Source organism: Aquarana catesbeiana, linkage group LG06, assembly GCF_042186555.1.
Source record: "Aquarana catesbeiana isolate 2022-GZ linkage group LG06, ASM4218655v1, whole genome shotgun sequence".
NCBI classification, from domain to species: Eukaryota; Metazoa; Chordata; class Amphibia; order Anura; family Ranidae; genus Aquarana; species Aquarana catesbeiana.
The window spans coordinates 336,724,178-336,744,367 of NC_133329.1; the positions used below are offsets into that span (position 1 = coordinate 336,724,178).

Below are 20,190 nucleotides of genomic sequence, written 5' to 3' on the forward strand. Positions count from 1 at the left end.
AGTCGGATCATGCGAGACGGCGATCCGACTTTGATCCGACTTCAATGATAGTCAATAGGCTGAAGTCGGATCAAAGTCGTATCAAAGTAGTACAGGGAGTACGCTCTGAAGTCGGAGCGACTTCAGTAGTGTCTATTAAGACGCTAGCGTTAACTCCCATTGAAACTATTTCTGGAGCGACTTGGGGCGACTTGAGGACGTACAAGTCGGATCCCAAGTCGCCCCAGTGTGAACCGAGCCTAACAAGTATAACTAGGTCCTTCAGAAACATGCTGTCAATTTGACCTGAATGGACAACATTACAGCAACGGTTTACTCCAGGGAAAGCAGCTTTTTTTTATTGACATTTATCCCTGTTGGGGAATTTTCCCCACTCTTTCTGACCCCGTCATTGCATTTGAATTCAGGAGGAAAATCTATCCAATGGAGACAATGACCGCAATACAAATCAAAGTATTTTACATAGATTATCGTTTTGTTTAGAGCCTTTACAAAAATAGATGTAAACTATTTAAGGCAGATTAGTTGTCAGCTTAAAAAAAAAAAAAAAAAAAAAAAAGCAAGGGAGGGGCATATACTTACTATGTAGTAAGGGAATGTTACAGTATATGTTTCTACTAAGAGAAACTCTGCCAATATACAAATATACAATACTTTGTACAGAAAAAAAAAGCTAAAGCCACCTTTAGATGCATGGATTATCAACAAATCCGAGCATTAAAATTCTGTGATTTTCTTTATTTTCAAAAGCATGCTCACAATATAATAAAATTTTGCTGGTATTTTTTTTTTCTACCAGAACACTACAAAAATAGCTTAAAACCAAGCTTTTTTCTTTAAAACAATGGAAGGAAACTTAGTAGCAATCGCTGAATCTATGCAGGAATGACATAAAATCCGCATAATCATAAAAACTAAATTCGGACCGCCAGTTATCCTAGAAGGATATATAAAGCGATGCATTTTCAAGTTAAGTGGCCTTTTTTATATACATTAATACAGTAGACAAATGGAACAAGTGGTTTCTATAAATCTTATTCTGAAGGTTACACATATATTCCACTTTAAGGGACACCCGTGATTTAATCAAACAGATCTGTTGCATTCTACAATTCACTCCAGCTTCTCTAACAAGTACTTATTCAGATAAGAGATTGGTTTAGATTATTACAGGGTTCCCTAGTTACCATCAAATGGAAAGCAAAAAGCAGTGGTTCACTTTTGTTTAAGGAAACATTGTCCCCTACCCTGCAAGGTATACTCTGGAAGTCTGGGCTTACCCAAATGGATGAGGTCACCAACATCCCCCTTATGCTCTCCAATAACTGAAAGCCCCTTAATGAAAGTAATGGAACAAGGGCTGTGAAGGACTGGGAGGAAGCAAGGGAGTAGGAACTCAGCTGGCCATACATAGATCGAAATTTGCTCGTTTAAGCAAGGACTGGCCAAATTTCAATACCTGTATGGGCAAGGAGGTTGCACAAAAATGAATCTACCAATTTGACTTCTAAACGACCGCCCTATTGGATTTTCCCCACTTGATGGCAGGAAACATTCCCAAAGGTCAGAATACAATAGCTCAGTGAGGAGGATCTCTCCCCCCCCCCCCCCCCCCCACCCCACAATTTATACCACCTGAATAGATCTTGCTTGGTGGTTTATCAGGTAGCACTGTCACTTGTCCCTCAACAGTCATTAAAAGAAAAAAATTAAAATTTGTCTTCCAACATCGAAGTATTAGATAATCTTCCAAACTGAAGATATTAAACATCAATTTCTGCCATGTAGCCAACAAGTCTACTCTCTATCACGATATACACCCAAGCAGTGTTCAGTCCTCCTGTTCAAGCTCACGTTTCAAGCTGTAAAGACAATGGAAAAAAAAAAAGTTCAGTTCGAATTCAGGCACATAATGAATTTTTATGCATCTACAATCTTGACAAATCCCATACCTGTTCAGATATGCATGTACATTGTCATAACCATGGTACTTTGCGAGGTAAACAAGAACACCAGTGGCACAACGACCGTTACGCTGTCGACAGAAACTGCAGTTACAGATACCTCTACATGGTGGGCAGTGCCAATCCTGGGGGGAAAAAAAAAAAATAAAAAAAAGTTAAAGAATCCTGATCATTACTTTCTAGCGCAAGAGCTATTCTCTAGCATTGCCATTTACTAAGCAATATTGTCAGCTATTCAATGCTATACAAGTCACTGCTGCGTAATGATGGGCAATTGACTTACTGGATCTAGCAACGCAGTTCTCACATCCTCTCCATAACGATTCTTTAGGCAGGGACCACAGAACTGGCCCCTCACCCCTGCGCAATCTGGATTCCGGCAGTTGGTTTTGGTGTCAATGGTCTTCTGACGACATTGATGGCAGGTTGAACCCTAAATAAACACATGCTGTTAAAGAAAATCCAAATCCATCCAAATGTAGATTTGTAATAAGAGCATGGGCATTGTTATGGTTACAACTAATCAGACAACTGCATGACTAACTCAGTTTGGTACCTTACAATACTCTGTTAGACATTTATAGTACACACTTTATTTAAAAATAGAGCTGGGTTTTGTTTACCCCACAACACAGAAAAATTAACTCTTTTAAAATGCATACTTGTAGCATTTTTACCTTCATTAAAACAATTTGACATGCGATATGCCTCTGAACTTGCTAGAATGCAACTATTCCAGGATTCAAATCCATAGCACAACCCCATTCCATCTTGCACAACCTAGTCCTCCACTTCCCTGGAAATGTGCAATTCACTGTACTAACCCCAGTTCCTCTCCCACAGCAGCACCCACCAGCACTCACAGGATTTTTAGATGTATAGGCAGGAGACACTTAAAAAAACACAGGAGGCAGGAGACAAAAAAAACAAAACAAAAAAAAAAAACCACAAGAAAACAAAAATAAAACACACACACACACACACACACACACACACACACATCTCATAATATGACAATTTGTGTTGAACTGGTCTGACAAGGTCTCTAAAAACAGGGTACACAATTACTGTAGGTTTCAAAAACGTGAAACAGACGAACATACAAGACAAGGTAGTAGTTATCAGCCTAGAAATTGCTAAAATATAGTAAAGCTGATGGAATTGTATTGTAGGAATTAAAAAGGCACAAAAATGGTTTGCTCCAAGTGATATTTTTTGTCTTTTAAACATTTCAGCATTCATTTTTAAATTTAGACAACCAAAAAACCAAATTGGCCAATAAAAGACTGTGGATCCCTAGCAAAACTCCTTTATAAAAACTGCTGAAACGTACAATTATTTTTCACCCTCTAAGGCAGGGGTGTCAAACTGGCAGCCCTCCAGCTGTTGCAGAACTACAAGTTCCATCATGCCTCTGCCTGTGGGAGTCATGCTTGTAACTGTCAGCCTTGCAAAGACTCAAGGGATTTGTAGTTCTGCAACAGCTGGAGGGCCGCCAGTTTGACACCTGTGCTCTAAGGGCTCTTGTACACAGGCCCCCTAAACCCATTCAGCATGATGTCCAGCATCTTTCCTATGCCGAGGTGCAACATACAGCACCATCATTAACATGAATGGTTGTGCACCACTGTATTTGTGTATATGGTGGTGCCATCATAACACAGATTTTCTATTTTTTGCAAACGTTTGTTCGCTGTACTTGCATATACGTTAGCACTGCCACATACACAAGTGCGTCACTGCAGAGCCATTCGACCCTAAAGATTGCAGCACTATTGCTCCTTAAACAGGTCTATCTACAGGAGAAAAAATAAAATACTCCTATCAAAAAACCTTGATACTTACTGTCGCCCTATTGTAGACCTTGTCTCGTACGGTGACACATACAGCATCCAGCTCCTCCTCTGTGATGTCTTCTACTGGTCTTATAATGTGTGGCAGAGTCAAGGAACTTTGCCGGCGGAACCGTGGAACATAATTCTCATCCTGAAAAAGCATTAATAAAATGTAAATGTGATAAAAACTCATGAAGCGTCTTTAAAAGCTGCAGAATGTGACAAAATTACAATGAATATCTCCATTTCAGATTTATACCATCCAAACTAGCCATGGAACCTGTTACACCAGTCGAGAGAAACATGGGCGCTAGCAATTGATTTGCATTCTTTAAAAAGCGAAAGACCCAGGCTAGCAGTCACTCTTCCTTCACTACTTGTGCAGTCACATGATCAGAAACAAGTACCACAACACCCGATATAAACTTGTTCCAGGTCAGTGATGCCTGACTAGTGAAGGAAAGGATAACAGACAGGGAGGCCTATATTTGCAAAGAAACCACAATTATAAAAATACTGACATGATCAAAAGCAAGACGCACATCTAAACATGGGTCTGTTGTGTAAGAAAGGGGGCCAATTATAGCCATATTAGTACACTTGCAACTCAAACAAGTACTGTCCATGGCGTAATTTGCAACAACATCCTGAAAAATTGGATGTTAGTGCAAATAAAACATATCAGACAGTACTCAATTGTTTCAGTAGGAATGTTTAGAACTGCCATTTCCCCTGCTCAGTTTCTAGTTCAGCGCTATCAGGTAAATAGGATTGTAATTAAGTATAGAGAACGTACATCATATTCTTCCATCTTTCTCTTCCTAATCAAATAGTAGCGGTCTTCCTCCTCCTCGTCAAGACCAGGGCTAGGCGGGCCATCAACCTGAGATCGAGAACGGGTGTGGGGACGAGAGGCTCTGTCTGGGTTCCTCCTCATGTGTCCCCCTGATGGTACACTTTTAGGTGTTCGCTTTACTTTCTGTAAGAGAAAAATTACACTAACCTTAAAAACCTTACTAAGATTGAAATCATAGTCCATGCCAAAGCAACAACGGCATACAGCTCCGACCATAATCAACAAGTTAAAATGTAATGCCCAGTTTGAACTAACCTGGGTATTATAATGCAAGCCATGCAGCGCAAGGTGCAAAAAAGAGAGGAGAGGAGAGGGGAGAGAGGAGAGGAGAGAGGAGAGGAGAGAGGAGAGGAAGACTTTGAAGAGAATATTTTGGCTGTATTATCCACTTGCCCATAGACTACCGGGGTTACGGCTGCAATATGCCATAACCCCAGTATTGGTTTTCAGCTATCGACTCTAACCGAAAAAAGTGATTAGAGCAGGGATTCACCATTGGATCACTTTTAAAAGCGGCGGAAAGGGAACCCGCTTCCCAGGCGAGGAAAGCTGGCCTCTGCTCATCTCCTTATGGTCTTCGACCGAAGTGACATGACGCAATTTCCTGTTCCGGCCCAATGTATATATATATGTATATATATATATATATATATATATATATATATATATATATATATATATATATATATATATATAAAAATTTAATGCTTTACATAGTAGAGAGATGTGGTGGGTCTTAAAGAGGATCGGTCACTGCTTATTTCTATCACAAGGGATGTTTACATTCCTTGTGATCAAAAACAGCAAAGTAAAAAATTAAATTTAACCACTTCCCGACCGCCGCACGACTATGTACGTCCTAAGTTTGAACGGGGATATCGTTGTTATGGCAGCAGCTAGCTGCCATAACCCCGGTATCCCCGTTTTCGTGCGGCGGCCGGCTTTCAGATAAAAGTGGTCCCTGCGGCGGATTCGCCGCGAGATCACTTTTATCGGTGGCGGGAGAGGGGCACCCCCCCCCTCCCCCCGCGATCCGGTGCCCTCCGCCGCTTACCGGAGCCGTCGGTAGCGGCGGAGGCGATCGCGTCCTCTTCCGTTGTGTGTCAGGAGACAAGTGAGGCCAAGATGGCGCTCACTCGTCTCCAAGATACTGCTGGGCGGAAGCGACGTCAAAACGTCACTTCCGTCCACGCCTCTTAAAGGCATATTTTTTCAAATGTCATTTTTCTAAATGACTTTTTTTTTTTTTATTGCATTTTAGTGTAAATATGAGATCTGAGGTCTTTTTGACCCCAGATCTCATATTTAAGAGGTCCTGCCATGCTTTTTTCTATTACAAGGGATGTTTACATTCCTTGTAATAGGAATAAAAGTGAAACAATTTTTTTTTTTAAACAGTGTAAAAATAAAATATTTTAAAATAAATAATAAAAAAAAAAAAATTTTTAAAACCCCCCTGTCCCGACGAGCTCGCGCGCAGAAGCGAACGCATATGAAAACGGTGGTCAAACCACACATGTGAGGTATCACAGCGACCGGTAGAGCGAGAGCAATAATTCTAGCCCTAGACCTCCTCTGTAGCGCAAAATATGCAACCTGTAGAATTTTTTAAACGTCGCCTATGGAGATTTTTGAGGGTAAAAGTTTGACGCCATTCCACGAGCGGGCGCAATTTTCAAGCATGACATGTTGGGTATCAATTTACTTGGCGTAACATTATATTTCACAATATTAAAAAAAATTGGGCTAACTTTACTGTTGTTTTATTTTTTTTATTCAAAAAAGTGAATTTTTTCCAAAAAAAGTGCGCTTATAAGACCGCTGCGCAAATACAGTGCAAAAAAAAGTATTGCAATGAGCGCCATTGTATTCTCTAGGGTGTTAGAAGAAAAACCATATATAATGTTTGGGGATTCTAAGTAATTTTCTAGCAGAAAAACCTGTTTTAAACATGTAAACACCTAAAATCCAAAACGAGGCTGGTCCTTAAGTGGTTAAACAGTTTAAAGGCGCCCCGTCCCCTGTGCTCGCATAAGTGGGGAACGTAGGATATAGGTCCCACATAAACTGTGTTCAAACCACATGTGAGATATCATCGCAAACATTAGAGTGAGAGCAAAAATTTTAGCACTAGACCTACAACTAAATTGTTAACCTGTAGAAATATTTTAGAGAGTCGCCTATGGAGATTTTTTAATTAAAAAAAAAAAAAAATATATTATTAAGTACCGTAGTTTGTGAAAAAAATACTGTGACAAACTAAAGCAATTGAGATTTTATCCTCTAGAGAGTCTGTATAATATATTTATATTTTTTTTGTTCCAAGTAATTTTCTAGTGGGGAATTATTTTTTTTTTTTTTACATGAGAGAAAAAGTGTCAACATTGGTCTGGTTAGCAAGTGCTTATCACATCACTGAGCTTTATATTGTTTATTTGCAGATATTTCATATTGTGTGATAAGAGGTTAGATTTATTTTCTGTATTATAGAACGCTTCACTTTATGAAGTTAAACTAGTCTGAACACCCATTAATAGCCTTAATATTAAAGATGGGGGAAGCACGTGATGCATTTTAACATAGAACGCTTTGGTCCGCAAGCCAAAAAGCAATTTATCATTAGGTTGAGCAAAAGAGGAGTTTGTTACTTACAGGAGGAGTAGATGGTGAGAATGGGCTTTTGAAGTTCATAAATTCAGGTATGCTCTTCAACTCTGCCATCAACTTTGCAAGCTGGAATGATCAAAAAAAAAAAAATAAATAAATAATCCGTTAAGATGGCATAAGGCTAAAACATGTCATCAACATTTTCTTGTATGGAAAAGTACAACATACTTGAGAAAAAAAAAAAAAAAAAAAAAAAAAGGGAATAAGAACATATAGCAAAACTAAAATATGGAAAATGAGTACAAACCTATATGAAATATATAAAACATGTTTAGTTAAAAAGGTTGTGTAGTTACAAATAGTGCATTCTCCTAAGTCTAAATATATTGCGAGTAAAAGTTATTGAATTTGCACTTTAAAATGCAAGTCTACACAACACTGCCAGGTTTTAGGTGGAATGCCCAAGACTTACAGGGACTAAAGAGATTCTGCAGCTTTTTACAGAATATGATGAACTGTGTAACTAGTTTCCGTGGAAGCAGCAAAAAAAAAAAAAAAAAAAATTTGGAAAAACATATCCTCCTTGTTGCCTACCATTTCTTTGTTTTGTTTTATGTTCAAGGCCCGCTTCTCTAAGAAATTGGTTCCACTCTCAGTGTCAGAATCACCATCTTCATTCTCAACTTTCTTCTTCTGTTCTTTTTTAGGAGGGTTTTTGGCTGGACCCTTTTTAGGTGGGAACTTAAGGGCTACTTTCAGAGAAGTGTTCTTTTTTGCTTGTGCTCTTGTGGACCTTCGAGTTCTCATCGGCCTGCTTTCTTCGGAATCAGATTCAATTTTCTATAGAAAAGCAATGAGGGTTACAGTTAAGATAGCTGTATATTTTGTGTGTAATTATGAAGCAAAACCCCCATCAGAGAAGCAGCCTTTTTCAGCCTAACAGGACACATAGCAGTACTATGGCAGTAGTTTTCAGGGGTCTCAATGAGGCATTGCAAGGCTGACACCTACAAGAATGACTCCCACAGGCAGAGGCATGATGGGACTTGTAGTTTCACAACTGCTGCAGGGCTGCCAGTTTGATATCCCTGGTTTTAGACCATTTAGGTTTGCTTTTACTAAAATGACCAACCCAGGTGTGGTCACTGAATCAAAGGGTGACCGTTTCCGTTAGAGGTCTTAGAGATGAGCACTTCCTTCATGCTAAACATTATAGTGAAAACAGATGACAGTGTGTATGTACATACATACATTTCATTGATGCACATTTACAGATGTTAAATGGTTCTAAAAGCTGCCGATTGGTAGCCGTTAGAAATAGCGCAGCAATATTTTTGTGAAACCTGCTCCAAAGGACATTACCGTCTCTTTTCAGGCTTCAGGTTACTTCCCTGGGGCACTTCTGTAACTGTTGCCATCCTATACCACAGGCAGCACAACAGAAAGTCCTACTATGGAGACTTTTCCAAAAATAAAGCCTACATTGCTCTTTAAAGAACCCCAATCCCTGGTGACAATCTATGGCTCAATAAATGTGTTTAATACAATTAACACCTCTTAGTAAACATCAGGCCAGTTATTAACTATTTAACCACAGACCTAAAATGACACTGCTTGAGTTACAGGAAATGGGTAGAGAGCTAAGAAGTTGTGTTGTATTACAGAAGTAATATCACAAACCCATGTCCACAAAATACAAGACAATTTATTTCTGTCAATTTCCCATTAAAGTCTTCATAACATAAATAAGTACTCTGCACGTATTTGACCTGACTAGTCGTTTTGGTCAGAGGGTTTTAGCCACCATCCCTTAAATAGTATTAGTTTGCCTTTCTTCACATCACTGCGTTACCAAGTAATCCCTGCCAAATGACAGGGACAACTGGCTGTGACCATAGCTGCTATAGCATAGCATTCCATAGAGCATGCCTTTGTATATATGTGCATTATCAAGGGCAAGAGTAGAGATGCCAGTAGACACTACCTGCCTGGTAATTGGGTGGTTAAGATTTAAATAAACATGGCAAATACCACACACACTTAACCTTTTCTTTTGCAACATTGTAATATTTTAGAATTTGTCTACTCCATTCAGTGACTTCACAATTGCTGCAGCAGTAAATCCTATTATAGTCTGATCTTCAGTTTTTAAATAGTATCAAAACCCACAAGCAAATGATTATATTGCAGCTAACCATTTCTTATTGGCTGCATTAATTTTTTTTTTTAACCTATTTTTACCTGGTGATGCTGCCAGTAATTTTTTTTTTTATTAGAACAAAAGTTGGTCAAGAGTGTTGAGACAAACTATTTAACACCAACAGGGATGCTTACAATGATCAGCTTTAATGTAAAACCTTTATCAAAAAAATAAAAAGTTGCTGTAACTGCAGTGTGAGTTGGAGTTCGGCTGCAATCTGTTAGTGTATCTAAATCTGCTAGTCAATCTACACTCCCCTCACCCAGACTGACAATGCTACTGTCCAAGAAGGTGCTCCATCCAGAGTGGGGACACTAATACAGGAAGAGTGTTAAGCCCCTTTCACATATATGGATTGTTTTTCATCCATCGGCTGACAGGGGAGAAAAAAAAAAAAAAAAAGGAAGCAGCGTTAGAATTTTACTTGACATCAGCCTCCTGCAACAAGAGCTCAAACAGAAACAAAGAAGTACCACATGAAGCCAATTAGGTGTGCTACAGGGCTCATGTGATAATCAACAGGCTGATGGGAGGTGAGAGAAGAGTGACAGTGAATTAAGCTCAGTCTGACATTTCTCCTTTCCCTGTCCAATCACAGAATGGCTGAGGGACAATACCTGTAAATTGTTACTTAGAGAGAGGAACTGCAGTCTGCTCACATAATTTGTTTCTCGATCTGTGCATCATGTCATAAGCTTAGGCTTATTAGCAGACAAGTGGGTTGTATAAAAGGTATTTGCTGGCAAAAAAAATAAATATATAGGATTTTACTATCCAAAACTTAAAACAAGGGCAGAAGACTTAATAGATTGAAAAAAAAAAAAAATGACTGAAGGTCCGCTTTAAATGCAGCAGAGTTATTACATTTAATTGCTTAAATGCAGCAGTACACACTCCTCTCATTAGGGAAACTCACCATCCCATTCCGGATTTCATCTTCTGAAAATCCAGAAAAGGGCTCTCCTTCTGATTCCTCAGAAAATAATCTGGCCAATTCTCTGCTTGTACCGGCTCTAAACTTGTTTTTCTAGGAGGAAAAAATAAAATAAGACATACACACTTTTAGCTTAGCAATTTTCCATAAACTGCTCAGATCTCAAATCACATTTACAAGTGTACTATAAAAGAATAGCTTTTGTTAGTAAGAAAATGGCCAAGGTTTAATAACCATTTTAGAGCTGTTATGGCAATCATCAAGCATCTTAGGTCAGGTGACATTTCAAAGGGGAGAATAAGTAGATAATCTACTTCCAACAATTACTACCTAGAACCACTAGCGAAAAGTAAAATGAAATTACAGGAGAAGGTGTATATTCATAAGCGCTCTATAGAAATGCTAGGAGAAGCATGCAGGTTCTAATCAAGCACAGCACATTTTGTGCATTTCCAGCTTGGAGAGAGCGGCTCCCGAGCATGCTTCTACCTCACTTACCGTGTTTGCACAATTATCAGAGCCAAAGCTGTCACAACTGTCATCAGAAGATGACGAGGTCTCCATGGGGATTAACTTCACATTTCGAAATCTCCCAAATTTCTTTTGATTTGAAGTCTGCATTTTCTGTAAAAAAAAGAAAATAAAGTATTATTCTATCAACAAACAACCTCACAGGTAAAAAATAAATAGCTCATATTACAAAATAAAATGTATTTTGTACCAATTAACCTAAAGCAGAACTGCAAGCAAATGTATAGCACATGCAAGAAATAGGGCTGAGGGTGTGCGCACTGCAATCTTTGAGAAAGACTTAACAGAATGGCAGGCTTCCCAATCATGTGACCTCTGGTTGGTGGACACATGATCAAGAGATACCCATCATGAACTGGGAGGTGTCCAACAGCATGGTTACTGTGCTGGAAGATGCACTTGGCACAGAATGGAGGTCCCTCATGGATGCACCTGGCCATTAAAGTGGACCTTCCCCTCAAAAACATAATTGGTTGCATCTGACTCCAGCTTCTTCCCTCCCCCACACCTGGATACTTTTTTTTCCCCTAACACTTTTTTGCAGCACTTCCAACTTTTCACCAAGGTGAGAATTACAAAGGAAGTTGTTGCCACAAGAGCTTAACAATGGGGATCATAGTGGGTACCGTCATCCTATAATGATATACTAAAAGGGGTGGGGAGAATGTGATGAGGGCTACTCTAACAGAGCCCTACCTCCCCAAAGGAAGAATAGTGGACTATTCCGGTACCCAAAAGGATAGTAAACCTTCAATAAAAATTTCAATTTTAATTTACAAAACAATGTTTGTAAATTAAAATAAATTGAAATTTTTATTGAAGGTTAACTATCCTTTTGGGTACCGGAATAGTCCAATATTCTTCCTTCGGGGAGGTAGGGCTCTGTTAGAGTAGCCCTCATCACATTCTCCCCACCCCTTCTAGTATAAGGTGAGAATTACGTTGTGCCCAACCCACACATTTACAGATGTGCTGAAGAGCTCTGAATAATATACAACATGTTTTTGGGGTTCAAAAAACTCCCTCTTTATCAGGGCTTCAGCTAAGCACCTCAGCCTCGGGAGGTTTTACCTCCTTCCTAACCAGGCCATAGTTGGCACTGTCCTACTTTAACTGGTAATTGCACGGTCATGCAACACTGTCCCCAAACAAAATGTATTTTCTTGAACAAATAGAGCTTTCTTTTGGTGGTGTTTGATCTTTGATATAGATATAGATATAGATATAGATATAGATATAGATATCTATGACCCACAATTTTGAAAAGTATGTTTTACTTTCTGCTGTAAACATATAAAAAAAACAAACAAAAAAAAACCCACTAAACAAAAAGTCTAACTTCTTGATAAATTTATGACAAAATGTATTCTGCTACATGTCAACACACCAATAAGTGTATATTGATTGGTTTGCGTGAGAGTTACAGCAGCTACAAAACGAAAATTTAAAATCACGCCTTTTTACTTGCGATTTAAATCAAATCCACCCTGACCAGCACATCGCTTTGCCTGTACGGGCCGCCCATCCACAGTACACTGCGGTCAGCCTGCAACTGGTTAAACGAATCAGAACTGTTAGTCGCCAGTAGCCTCTGTTCAAGATTATTCATGTAGATACTTCTGATAAAGCAATTTTCTTCCCTTCACAGAATCACACAGGAAAGCTCTATTTTGAATCCAATCAAGCTTATGAATGCCTGAAGCCCTGATAAAGGGGGAGTTTTTTCTGACCACTTCCAAAACGCAGTTTTTTTTTTGTTTGTTTTTTTTGCACAAACTACCAGATTTGTTTGTGCTTTTATTCCCTTTGGTCAAGCACTCCTAATGGTGCATGTTTTCTTGATTGATGACCCGCTGGGTACCCACTGGAGGGGATCTTCTCCCCCCACCTGCTGTCACTTTTTGAAAAACGTGGCATAGTGGGGCTCCACCTACACAGCCGTGTCATTCAGTTTTCTGTGAATGGACAACTACTGTTTTTTATCTGAAGATAAAAAAAATTTTCTGCCCTTACAGCCACTTTAAGGCCCAGCTGTCCTACTGCCACATATATGCATACAGTAGGAACAGGTTAAGACCCCTTTCACACTGGAGCGTTTTGCAGGCGCTACAGTTAAAAATAGTGCCTGCAAACCACCCTAAAACAGCTGCTCCATTCACTCCAGTGTGAAAGCCCCGGGGCTTTCACACTGGAGGGGTGCGCTGGCAGGGCGTCAGAAAAAGTCCTGCCAGCAGTTTCTTTGGAGTGGTGAACTCACCGCTCCCCCCCATTGAAATCAATGGGGCAGCGCTGTGATACCGCTGCTCGGCGGGCGGATTTAACCCCTTTTCGGCCGCTAGCCGAGGGCCAAAACCGCCCCCGCTAGCAGGCGAATAGTGCCGTTAAAACAACAGTAAGGCCCCTTTCACACTGGGGTGGCGGTAAAGCGCCGCTATTGTAAGCTGTGATTTACCGTCGGTATTCGGCCGATAGCGGGCGGCTTTACCCCCTACTAGCGGCCGAGAAAGGGTTAAAAATCACCGCAAAGCGCCTCTGCAGAGGCGGTATAGCCGTGCTGTCCCATTGATTTCAATGGGCAGGAGCGGTATACACTCCGCTCCTTCACCGCTCCGAAGATGCTGCTAGCAGGACTTTTTCCCGTCCTGCTAGCACACCGCTCCAGTGTGAAAGCCCTCAGGGCTTTCACACTGGAATCAAAGCAGCGGCACTTTCGGGTCGGTTTGCAGGCGCTATTATTAGCGCAATAGTGCCTGCAAACCGCCCCAGTGTGTAAAATATCGCCGCTTTATCGCTGACTGCACAGTGTGAAAGGGGTCTTACTGAGGTAACACTCCAGCTTCATTGCCAGGGAATGTGCACAGCCAAGCCCTCATTCACATCTGACCAATTTGGCATGTGTCTGCCTGTCCACTTAAAGTGGATGTAAATCTGAAAAAAAAAACATTTTTAATCAAGGCTTGCACCTTGTATAGTATAGGATTTCATGTCATCTGTGCCCAGTCTTGTCACCAAGAGTTAATCCAGCTCTGAGCAGTCCTCATCATTTTTCCAAGAGAAAACACAACAGAGAAATAGGAGTCCAGTTCTCCACCTTGCTGTGAGTGACAGGTGATTTACATATCTAATGCACAAGTGTGAGAGAGACACATTCTGTGTACTTCAGATCCAATCCTCCTTTCTTCTCCAGCTCTCCCAGGATTGTCTGCTCCACATCTGAGCATGCTGAAGTCATGTGGTGACCTTTCTGGGTATTGACTGTTATAGCAGAAGTTCAGTGTAAGAAATACACAGGAGAAAATGCATATTGACAAGGGAAGTGTAGAGGTGGGCGGGGAGTCCACTGACATGACTCCACCCACCGAGCTCCAGACAACAGACCCACCCACAGGAACTGCAGTATTTCAGGTCTAATAACAGACAGAAGGCAGACATTTGACAGGTAAGGATACATGCAGGAGGCATGTATATCCTTATAGATAACTACTATGGAAGTAGTTTAGAAAGGATGAGAATGGGTTTACATCCACTTTAAATGGGCCGATCTACGCACAACAAATTCTCCAGAACCATTTCTGAGTGGAGCATTTGTCACAAAACAAGCATCTGCTACTTGTGCTTGGAATGGAACAATAGAGCCGCATGCACACAGAACTTTTTTTTTTTTCTTAACTTTTTTGGAAGCCATCAGCATTTTTGCAGAAGAAAAAAAATGCCTGACGCTTGTAAGTGTGTCTAATGCTTTTACATGCATTTAGGTGCAATTTACAGACGGCAAGCGCTTGGGCATTCATTCCATTGACCAGAATAAATTTATTCTGGCCATTGAAATGAAATGCTCAAGTGCTAAACCCGGCTAGCATTAACATGTTTAAGCACGTTTACAAGTGTCAAGCATTTGTTTCTGTCCAACTCTGCTGCTCCTGGACGCACTGGCAGTGTTTTTTTTTTTTTCCTTCTAACTCTCCTACCACTGAAATATGCTAAAAGTCTATGGGGTTGATTTACTAAAGGAACAGTCTGTGCTCTGTAAGTGCAGTCACTGTAGATCTGAGGGGAAAATGCAAGGAAAATTATAAACCGCTTTTTTGCTTGCACATGATTGCATGATAGAAATCAGCAGTGTTTACCCTATGATCTAGAGCATTTGCAATGCACAGTATATTTGCCTTTAGTAAGTAAACAGAGGGGGGTTTAGAGGCAGAAATAAAATATACCAGCCGCTAGAGCTGCACGATTCCAGCCAAAAGGAGAATCATGATTTTTTTGCTTAGAATAAAAAGATCACGATTCTCACGTCATAAAATCTTTCACATTATACAAAAAAAGGGCTAACTTTACTGGTTAGTTTTTAATTCATTAAAGTAATTTTTTCCAATAAAATTGCATATGAAAGACCGCTGCGCAAATACAGTGTGACATAAAATATTGCAACAATCACCATTTTATTCTCTAGGGTGTCTACTAAATAATACATACACATATACATATATTTTTTAATGTTTGGGGCTTCTAAGTAATTTTCTAGCAAAAAAAAAAAAAATAATAATTTTAACTTAAAACCAACAAATGTCAGAAAAAGGTTTAGTGTTTAAGTGGTTAAACTTTTTTCACTTACAAAGTCTATTCCATTGACAAATTGTTACAATGTTTACACTTAGTTCAACTGATAAATAATGTTTTGATTCTTGGCAGACTGCCCATTTTTTTTCTTCCTTTCTTTTGAGGGCTGTGACTTCAGAAGAGCAGAGAGAATTCTTTGCATAGCAAAAATCGTGAAGGACTTTAGTCAATCTCACGATAACGATTCTTGACAATCGTGTAGCTCTACCAGACGCCCCTTGGAGCAGCTGCAAAACATTCTGTGTGCATCCTAAGGCTCCAATCATACCTGGTGTTTCTGGCACACAACAAATCACACAGAAATCGCATAGAAATCACACTTGGCAACGCATTTCATAAACACATGGTATACACTTGGTGCTTGCAGTGCCATTGAGGCTGCACTCACACCTGGATGTTTTGAATCGTCATTATCCACCCATGATTTTACTGCCAAAGTGACAAATCGCACAACATGAATTTCAGATGCCATTCATTTTAAAAAGGGTTGTAAACCCTTGTGGTTTTTTCATCTTAAAGTGGTTGTAAACCCTTTTTTGGACTTCTCCCTATAGGCAAGCCTAGAATAAGGCTTACCTATAGGTAGTGGAAATATCTCCTAAACGTGCAACGTTTAGATATTTCACTTGTAGTCTGCTGATCAAGTGAACGGCGCATGTGCGGGGAAGAAACAAAACTCCGTGCTGTTTCAACACTAGTGTGTTCCGTTACTGTGCGCATGTGTGGGAGTGACGTCACGTGGCTCCGGCGAATCACAGAGCCAGAGTCCACAGCCCGGAAGGAAGAGGGGCTTGAAGAAGGACGCTGCTTACACAGGGGAAAATCGCTGGATTCTTTTGTAGGCATCACCTGCATTGCATACTAGCCCATTATGCTTTTAATTTGCAGGCTATACAGGGAGCAAAAGAGGAAGTTAAAGTGGAGGTCCACCACAAAAAAAAAAAAAAAAAGGCACCAAAAAATGCCTAAAAAATTGGAGGTAAAAAAAAAAAAAAAAAAAAGAAAAATTTTTTAACTCGCCTGAAATGGCTGTTGCTAGGCAGTCTTCCCAAGCCACGGTGATGTTCTGTCTTCTCGTCCCCACGTTGTCTTCTGGGGAATGGGGCGTGGTGTGTTATGGGAACTCTGTGTGTCCCACAACACATCGCGTCCCATTCACAAAGCGCTGCAAGGCTCCACTGCCTGTTTCCCTTAGGATGGCAGTGCCAGGACCCGAGAGCCAAGGGATGGGTCGGCCTCGGGCGGCTGACATCGCGGGCACCCAGGACAGGTAAGTGTGCTTATTTAAAGTCAGCTGCTACAGTGTTTGTAGCTGCTGATTTTAAAAAAATGTTTTTTTCCTGGCCGGAACCCCGCTTTAAATCCATCAGGGTTTACTTCCCCTTTAATGCATAAAGGTGAAAAACCTGCCAGTCACCGGCCCATTTTACTTACCTGAGCCCCGTAATTCCCACGTTGGAGACGCGCTCTCCCTCTTTGCACGGAGTCCCGGCTCTTGATTGGCTTGATATCAGCGTAGCCATTGGCTCCCGCTGCTATCAAATCCAATGATGTGGGGCCAAGTCCAGCATTCTTGTCTATGGATGTAAATTCGGGACTTGGAAGTGCGCTTCTCCCAGGGGGTGATCTGAAGTGAGGAGCCGCAAGAGGAACCTGGGGGGCCCCCAGGAGTCGAGGAGCGGGGCCACTCTGTGCAAAACACGCTGCACAGTGGAGGCAATTATATATAAAAAAAATCTTTTACAATCGCTTTAAAGGACACCTAAAAATGAAGTGCAGTGATGCCTCGCAGCAAACCGCATTGGGTGAAGATTGTCACCTGAAAGAAGCTCCTGATCTGTGATACGGTAGGACGCACGAAAATTACAACGGAACCCCCCAGTGTGGTTAGTGGACACATTTGTCTGGTCAGCAAATGCAGGGGGGGGGGGGGGGTGACTAATTCCAAAACAAAACACAATTGTGGAGTGTTTGTCAGGTGGAAACCATTTTGTGAGATCTCACTACAGTAAGGTATGAATCCAACCGCAATACATGTTTTGTGTGCCCAGTGTGAGCAGAGCCATAGGGATCAGTATCCTGGATAGATAGATAGATATATATTCTTTTTTTTTTTTTTTTTTTTTTTCTCCTCTTATCTACAGATAACATACAATGCAGATCTGTGAATGGATCTCTCCTCTCCTCCCCCCCAGTACAGAGTTCGCGCGCTTCCCGCAGTCACGTGCCAGCTTTGTCCCCCCAGCACAGAATACACGTGTCCCTTCCCCGGCTGGCTGAGAATTCTAGATATATATATATATATATATATATCCCCCACCCCGCCCACAGATCTGCACCCACACACACCACTATACCATAGGAGCGGAGGATATCTGTACTTCTCTATCACCGATCCATCCTCCGCTCCCCAATCACCGCACATCATCACCACGCTCTCACACTGCACCTCGTACTCCGGTCCGGGTTGTCTGCACTCACCTGGAGCTGGAAGGGATCCATGACGATGAGCGGAGAGACTTCACACAGCGTAGCCAGGAACTCCTCTGATTTCCCGCGAAAGTTTCCGCGCGAAAAAGTTTGTAGTGGGGGTGTGGCCAGGGGCGGTGCGCGCCTCCCAAGGTTCAGAAAGAACGCGCTGTACTTTCTACTGTATTCCTATGGGTTCTGTAGCCCGCCCACCTCCACTCCTGGACCACCCACAACACGCCCACCTCTACTTCTGGACAATTCACAGCCCGCCCACCTCCACTCCTGGACCACCTACAGTCCGCCTACCTCAAGGTATTGCCCGCCCACCTCCAGTTCTGGCTAACCCGCCTCAAGGTATTGCCCGCCCACCTCTAGTGAGTGTCAGCCCGCCGCCGTAGTTGAGGTGTAAGGTGAGGAGATGTACGGAGTGTGTTCTTCTTCTATAGGAATACATTCTCCTCATGAAGTGAAGGTAGAGCTGGTTCTCATATCACATCATTGCCCTGTATAGGGAATGACAGGGAGCTCCTGATAGAAGACTTCTCTCTGTACTGGGGGCTGATCATAGATAACACATCCAGGGACATGGCCCCGCCCCTCTCCTCACACACCTCTTATTGGCGCCAAATGTGAGATGGATTATGAGAGGGAGGATGGTGGGGGAGGTGCGGGGTGTCCTGTGGAGGAATGTGACCAGACTCCTCCCAGGAGAGAGCTCAGTACAGAGCAGTCCCACCCACCATACACAATACTCTATGGAAGTCTATGGAAGTCTATGGAGATCCCATACAAGGGTTTCCTCTCATGTCCTTTCTGTGTCAGTGCAGCTAATGTGTGTTCTTATACATGAGGAACTCTACAAATCACATACACAGGAGGGACGTCTAATTCAATCCTCCTCACTTATTACTGTAATACACTTAGCTGTATATATATATATATACTCTATGTACACTACTGTGCAAAAGTTTTAGGCAGGCATGCAAAATTTCTGTCAATTAAGAAAGCTTTCAGAAATAGAAGTGTTTATTTATATAAAGTAACAAAATTAGTAAAAAAAGTACAATCAAATCAATATTTGGTGTGACCCAGTGGCGGCTGTTTTTTTGTTGGGGTGGCAAACAACCAATCACCCCCTCACTGTCTGCCAATCCATTGGTACTTACCCATCTAGGTGGCAGGCACATCAGGCAGTGGTGGGGATCAGGCATCGGTGGGCACATCGGGGAGCAGTGGGGGATCAGGCATTGGCGGGCGCATTGGTGGTGGGGATCAGGCATCGGCGGGCGCATTGGTGGTGGGGATCAGGCATCGGCGGGCGCATTGGTGGTGGGGATCAGGCATCGGCGGGCGCATTGGTGGTGGGGACCAGGCATTGGCAGGCACATTGGTGGCGGGGATCAGGCATTGGCAGGCGCATTGGTGGTGGGGATCAGGCATCGGCGGGCGCATTGGTGGTGGGGATCAGGCATTGGCGGGCACATTGGTGGCGGGGATCAGGCATTGGCAGGCGCATTGGTGGTGGGGATCAGGCATCGGCGGGCGCATTGGTGGTGGGGATCAGGCATTGGCGGGCACATTGGTGGCGGGGATCAGGCATTGGCGGGCGCATTGGTGGTGGGGATCAGGCATTGGCGGGCACATTGGTGGCGGGGATCAGGCATCGGCGGGCACATCGGGCAGCGGTGGGGATCAGGAATTGGCAGGCACATCGGGCAGCGGTGGGGATCAGGCATCGGCGGGCACATCAGGGAGCGGTGGGGATTAGGAATTGGCGGGCACATCGGGCAGCGGTGGGGATCAGGCATCGGCAGGCACATCGGGGAGCGGTGGGGATCAGGAATTGGCGGGCACATCGGGCAGCGGTGGGGATCAGGCATCGGCGGGCACATCGGGGAGCGGTGGGGATCAGGAATTGGCGGGCACTTCGGGCAGCGGTGGGGATCAGGCATCGGCAGGCACATCGGGCAGCGGTGGGGATCAGGAATTGGCAGGCACATCGGGCAGCGGTGGGGATCAGGCATCGGCGGGCACATCAGGGAGCGGTGGGGATTAGGAATTGGCGGGCACATCGGGCAGCGGTGGGGATCAGGCATCGGCAGGCACATCGGGGAGCGATGGGGATCAGGAATTGGCGGGCACATCGGGCAGCGGTGGGGATCAGGCATCGG

General features: G+C 42.6%; 1 protein-coding gene across 1 annotated transcript; it reads right to left on the minus strand.

The window, feature by feature from the left end:
- Nucleotides 1–1,607: 1,607 nt before the first annotated feature.
- On the minus strand, nucleotides 1,608–18,217 carry CDCA7 (cell division cycle associated 7). The gene is made up of 10 exons (XM_073633873.1): nucleotides 18,029–18,217; nucleotides 10,895–11,020; nucleotides 10,379–10,489; nucleotides 7,857–8,102; nucleotides 7,308–7,388; nucleotides 4,596–4,778; nucleotides 3,810–3,950; nucleotides 2,248–2,397; nucleotides 1,953–2,089; nucleotides 1,608–1,862 (listed from the first exon to the last, which is right to left on the minus strand). The coding sequence occupies exons 1-10, from the start codon at nucleotides 18,047–18,049 to the stop codon at nucleotides 1,832–1,834; spliced, it is 1,227 nt and encodes a 408-aa protein (XP_073489974.1). The 5' UTR covers nucleotides 18,050–18,217; the 3' UTR covers nucleotides 1,608–1,831.
- Between the last annotated feature and the right edge of the window lie 1,973 nt (nucleotides 18,218–20,190).